Source organism: Nannospalax galili, unplaced genomic scaffold (assembly GCF_000622305.1).
Source record: "Nannospalax galili isolate Female #2095 unplaced genomic scaffold, S.galili_v1.0 scaffold1639, whole genome shotgun sequence".
Taxonomy (NCBI): Eukaryota; Metazoa; Chordata; class Mammalia; order Rodentia; family Spalacidae; genus Nannospalax; species Nannospalax galili.
The window spans coordinates 1174292-1179886 of NW_008343206.1; the positions used below are offsets into that span (position 1 = coordinate 1174292).

The 5595-nt window shown below is 54.1% G+C and overlaps 1 protein-coding gene across 2 annotated transcripts in view; it reads left to right on the forward strand.

Moving 5' to 3' along the window:
- Igf2 (insulin like growth factor 2) overlaps window positions 1-1830 on the forward strand; it is a 9692-nt gene extending 7862 nt beyond the window's left edge. Inside the window, exon 5 of one of the 2 annotated variants that reach the window (XM_008839206.3) lies at window positions 106-1830. In XM_008839206.3, the coding sequence (XP_008837428.1) occupies window positions 106-339 (234 nt within the window). In that variant the 3' untranslated portion in view covers window positions 340-1830. The remainder of the gene's footprint in view (window positions 1-105) is intronic. The other variant, XM_008839207.3, reaches the window with a different exon arrangement.
- The last annotated feature ends 3765 nt before the right edge of the window (window positions 1831-5595 follow it).

The window sequence follows — 5595 nt, forward strand, 5'->3', positions numbered from 1 at the left end:
AGGGGTGGGCGTAGGGGTGGGGGTGGGTGAGGTCATGTGAGGCTTGGGCTGGAACTCAGGCTAACATGACACCCTGACACCCACTGACTAGCGCCTCCTCTTCAGGACGACGTCCCCAAACACCCCGTGGGCAAGTTTTTCCAATATGACACCTGGAGACAATCCGCCCAACGCCTGCGCAGAGGCCTGCCTGCCCTCCTGCGTGCCCGCCGGGGTCGCATGCTCGCCAGAGAGCTCGAAGCTTTCAGAGAGGCCAAGCGTCGTCCCCTGATTGCCATGTCAGCCAAAGACCCCGCCCACGGGGGAGCCTCTTCGGAGAAGTCCATCAATCATCAGTGAACCAAATTGTGTGGTAATTCTGCAATGTAGTGCCATCATCCTGTGACCTCCTCTTGACCAGGGACGGTTCCATCAAGTCCCCCTCTAAGATCTCTCTGCACCACTCCCTCCTCCATGGTCCCCCCCTCCCCCATGCCCCGCCTCCCCACATCAGGCTGCCCCCCTCCTTGCCCCCTTCCATCTCAGGCAAGGAAATCTCAACAACTCTTTAAAACCAAACTGATTGGCTCTAAACAACCCAAAATTATCCCACAAAGTTATCTATGCACGTAAAATCTCTTTAAAACCAAACTGATTGGCTCTAAACAACCCAAGTGACCCCCCACAGAATTATCTATGCACGTAAAAACTCTTTAAAATCAAACTGATTGGCTCTAAACATCCCAACTGATCCCCTCATTATATACGTACATAAAAACACTTAACAACATATAGCCCCCTTAAAACAAATCGGTTTTTTAGAAACATCCAAAATGCTTATTAGCTTTTAAAAATAAAATAACTAAAGTAATCAATTGGCTGGAAAAAATACTAAAAAGAAATTGGTTTAGAAACAATTGGCAAAATAAATGAATTTGGCCCCACCCCCACCCTTTCATCTCTGCCTGTTCCGATCTTAAGTCAAATTGGCTTGGACTTGGATCTCGGAAACCAAGAGAAAGGAAAGGGGCTCAAAACTTCACAGTGGGCTTGTCGTTGTCTCAGTGTCTCCTCCATCCTTCTCACCTGGGCACTTTTAGTGTAAGCTGGCTGTCAACATCAACCGCCGACCAAACATCCTTTACCGGCCTTTCCATCGCAAATGTCACCATGTCACCAGGGGACTGGGTTGAGGGGCCCAGTAAGACGCAAGGAATGGGAAAACTGCAAACAAAGCTTAATTGGCACAAACCCCCACCTCCAAAATCTCATATTTCTGTCCCTATCCTAAAAACCACATGCTCACACTCACCCTTGTGCACGTGCGCGTGCACACACACACACACACACACAGAGGCAGGCATGCCCCACAAAATTGGATAAAAAATGTTGAAAGGGCTGAGCAACTCCTATTCGAACCATGTTGCCCAGACAGGACCAAGGGCCACCCCAAATTCCCTAAGCAGTTTGCATGATTTCAGGCCCTTCCCCATAATCCAGTTTCCGCTGTTTGTGGGTCCTGTGAGTTCCATCTTTCACAGTGAGGGAAGTGTCCCACAAGGCTCACTCCTTCTCAGTGCCTGTCCCCATGCCCCCCCCCATGCCAATGCCTCGTTCATGCTGTGAATTGGCCTTGCCCACGGAATGAGTTTGGCCAGATGGAGATGACACTGCCGAGCAAGACAAGCTCCAGCAGCCTGGCCCTGGGTGTGCTCCTGGAAGAAAGACCTGGGGGACATCCCCCGGGCACACCTAGGGGCCATCTTTGCCAGTCTCCTGGGGATTCCCCACTTTTTAGGGACTCCCCAGGCGACTGGCAAAGATGGTGGGGAGTGTGGGAAGTCTGGCGGTTGGAGGGGTGGGTGGGACACTGCCGAGCAAGACAAGCTCCAGCAGCCTGGCCCTGGGTGTGCTCCTGGAAGAAAGACCTGGGGGACATCCCCCGGGCACACCTAGGGGCCATCTTTGCCAGTCTCCTGGGGATTCCCCACTTTTTAGGGACTCCCCAGGCGACTGGCAAAGATGGTGGGGAGTGTGGGAAGTCTGGCGGTTGGAGGGGTGGGTGGGAAATAGGTCAACTTGCAGAATGACCGAGAAACCAGGAGCCCAAATTTTATGCCAATATCCTACTCCCCTCTTTTTGTTTCTTGGGGCATGTTTTCCTTTTTTTTTTTTTTCTTTTTTTTTTTAATCCCTCCTTAGCTTTTAATGCGCTCATATAACCAAATTGTACCCACTCCTATGTAACAGGGGAGCAGTGACCATGAAAGTCGAACAAAGCCAGCTACCACCACCACCACGTCCTGCTCTCCGCCATTTATCGCCCTTGATTTGATTTTTGTTTTTTATCTGTCTCTATCGCTTGGGCCGGGTTGGGAGTGGAGTCCCTGTGGGGTGCTGGCCACGCACCCACAGAGAAATCCAGGGAATTGAGAAGGCCACTACCAGGCCTGCCTTCTGGGGACAGTGGCTGGTTCCCCAGAGGTCTTGAGGGGTGGAGGGGGGGCGGGGCAGTGTCTCCCCAAGTGTCAAGAAGGTGCTCGGAGGTCACAAAAGATGGGGCCCCCAGCTGGCACTGGCCAGCTGGGGGGGAAGGGGCTGTAGATATGAGTAGAGGGACTCTATCTGGCGGGAGCAGGGTGGCCGCCTTCCGAGCACTTGGGGAGTCCTCCCCCCTCCCTAAGTGTCATCTTGCCTGCTCCTCAGCCCCCACCTTGTCTCCAGGAGATCCCAAGCTCTACGGACCTCCTGTGGGCAGGGTGGGGCGAGGTCTGGAGTTGAGGAGGCCAGGAGGCTTGGAGCCTGCAGAGCCAGGAGAACTGTGCAAGGGGGTCGCCTGGGCCCCGAGGCTCGAGGGTCTGGTGAGCCGTAGCAGCCACCCCACGGAGCCTAGGACTGTGGCAGGGACCAGGGCGGCTGGGAGGTTTACCTCACCCCCACTTCTGCCACCCAGTGCAGTCCCCCTGCCCAGCAGTCCGACTAGTAGTCTAGAGGCCTGACACTTCTGGGCCTAGGCGACAGGGCTGCCACCACCCTTGGGGGCGGTCCGTGTCAGCCCGACCACAGCACAGAGGGTCCCTCTGCAAGCACCTGAAGAATGGGCCATTCGGAACACTGGACAGAAACCCAAAAAAGTAAATTGTCGTAATTGGAGAACAAATTGGCTTGACACCCAAAAGACTTTGAGGCACCCCAAATTGCCTGCCCATTCAGCCAGACACCCATCCACCCAGTGTTACTAGCCTCGCAGGGATGGGTGCTCTCGGGGGTGTTTGCTGGCCTACCCTCTGTGTCCCCAAATCTGCAGCTCTCCCCGTCACTGTCCGTCTTGACACAGGCACCTGCCCGGTCTCCGTGCCTAGTGTGGCCCTCCATCGTGTCTCTTCCCCGCTGTCTTCAGCGGGACCCCCTCTTGGGCCCCTCTTGTCATCACCTGAAGACTACCCCCACGCGCCAAACGCCACATGTCACCTGTGCCACTGTGCCTGTCATCGAGCAGTGGCCCGGGCTGTTTGCCTCAACTCAGCCCCTTTAACATGCTATTTTCTGGCAAAATCCAAAGCTTGGGTTTTGTCTTTAACCCATTAATGCTTGCAATCCAAATAAAGCATTTAAAATTTTAATTTTATGAGTTCTTTGTTTTTTTACTTGGGGGCATGAAAGGGGGGGGTCGGGGTGCCTAATGCCTGGACGGTGGTGAACGAAGATTTTAAGGCCTTTGTGGTGTCCACCTCTCTGTCCACAGTATGCACAGGGACATGGGCTAAGAGGCACTCACAGAGGAGCCAGGGCAGTGGGGGCAACTTTAGACACCAAATCCTCAAAGATGGAGTGCTGTGGGTCAGAGGGATCTCGGGGATGTTTTTCTAAGAGTCAGGTGCCATCAGTGCCCACACCAGGGAATGTTGACCTTAGCCTTGGGTTGGGGGATCAGACGGCCTCTGGAAGTTTGGGGGAGCCATCGCTGGAGCCAGACACGGGGATTTAAGGTGACACACACCTGGGATGGGTTCCTTGCATACCTAGTCACCTCCATTGCCCCCTCCCTGAAAGCTGTGTTAAAGCCTGTCCCCACCAATCACTGTAGACTCACCTACCCAGCATGTGTGTGTGTGTGTGCATTTGTGTGTGTGTGTGTGTGTGTGTGTGTGTGTGTGTGTGTCTGATCTTTGGGGTCTCAGAGCCTAGGAGGAGAATGGGGCTTGCCTCCAGATGCTTGAAGCCTGGATTAGATCTCGTCTGGCCCCCCCCTCACTGTGGTCTACCTCTTTCCAACACCCTCACCAATAGATAGGCATCGGCCCCCTCCCCCATTGAGGGAGCGGCTAGGGGCAGATCGGACCTTAGATGGTTGGGGCAGTCCTCAGCCTGCACGGGCCCTGAATCGAGCCCTTCCTAAAGTATTTTCTTCACAGCAGAATTTTCTTTTACTTAGTTTAGATTTTTTTTTTTTTGAGACAGAATCTCATATTGTACCCCAAAGTAGGCTTAGAATTCATTATGGAGGCCAGGTTAGCCTGGAACTCAGGCAATCCTCCTGCCTCAACCTCTCAAGTGCCAAGATTCCAGACTAGCCACCACACCATCTAGCATTTATGTTTTGTTTTCAGTTCTGTTTTCACTCCAGCATCCTGTTGGCCGTGTGATGGGCTATGACCTGGCTTCTGGGGGTCTGTAGTGGTGTCTACAGGGCAGCTTTGCTGCCTACACATCCAAGAGCTGCTGTGTCCTCTGTCAAGATGAGTAGTGGTCAGTGGGGGTTGCCAGGAGGAGGCAAGAAGAAGAGGCTGGAGCACGTTTCTGGGAATGAAGAGCACTGGACTCTCTTGGGGTGGACTCAGCTGGGCAGAAGCAAGGCTAGCATGGGGCCCAGGTCGAATTCTGCACTGTGAGCAGACTACCTCCCCACTCAGAGAACCCTCTGAGACCTTTCAGGGTCTGCTGTGGCTGGAAGAAGGCTCAGCACTGGCCTCCCCCCTGAGGACAGTGCACTGTGTTCCTGCCATCCCTGTCAGCCCCCTCTGAAGGCCCACTGGGGCTTGTCCACCTCCTCTCAGTCCTTATAGAGCTGGCCTTGGGGTATCCAGGCTCCAGGCTCTGACTTCTTTTCCCAGGCTGGCCCTTCCTGACCTGCCGTCCAAGATCACCCAAGCTCAGCATTCTCTGGGCCTCCTGCTCTCTCCAGCTGCCCTGGGCTTTCTCACTCCCACTTCAATCAGCCTCTACCCTCACAACTTCTAGCAGCTTCCCCAAGACCCTACAACCTCCCCTCACCTCCTTAAGTCCTGGGCAGAATCAGTTTCTTCATTCAGTCCTTCTGGATTAGTTCTCGCCACTCAGCAGTGCTCTCAGAGCTGCCCCACCCCCACCCAGGGTGTTCCAGGGCTGCCCGGGCTTTTTCTTCCCTTTTCCTGCTCTGCAAATTCTGTATAGCATAGACATTCTCCTTCCCTCCACAGACCCAGGTATCCATCTCTACCCCTCCATTCTTTTGCCCACCCATCCTCCAACCAATCATTTATCCTCCCATCCACCCACCCATCCATCCATCCATCCCTCCATCTGTCCACCCACCCATCCATCCACCCACCCATCCATCCACCCACCCATCCATCC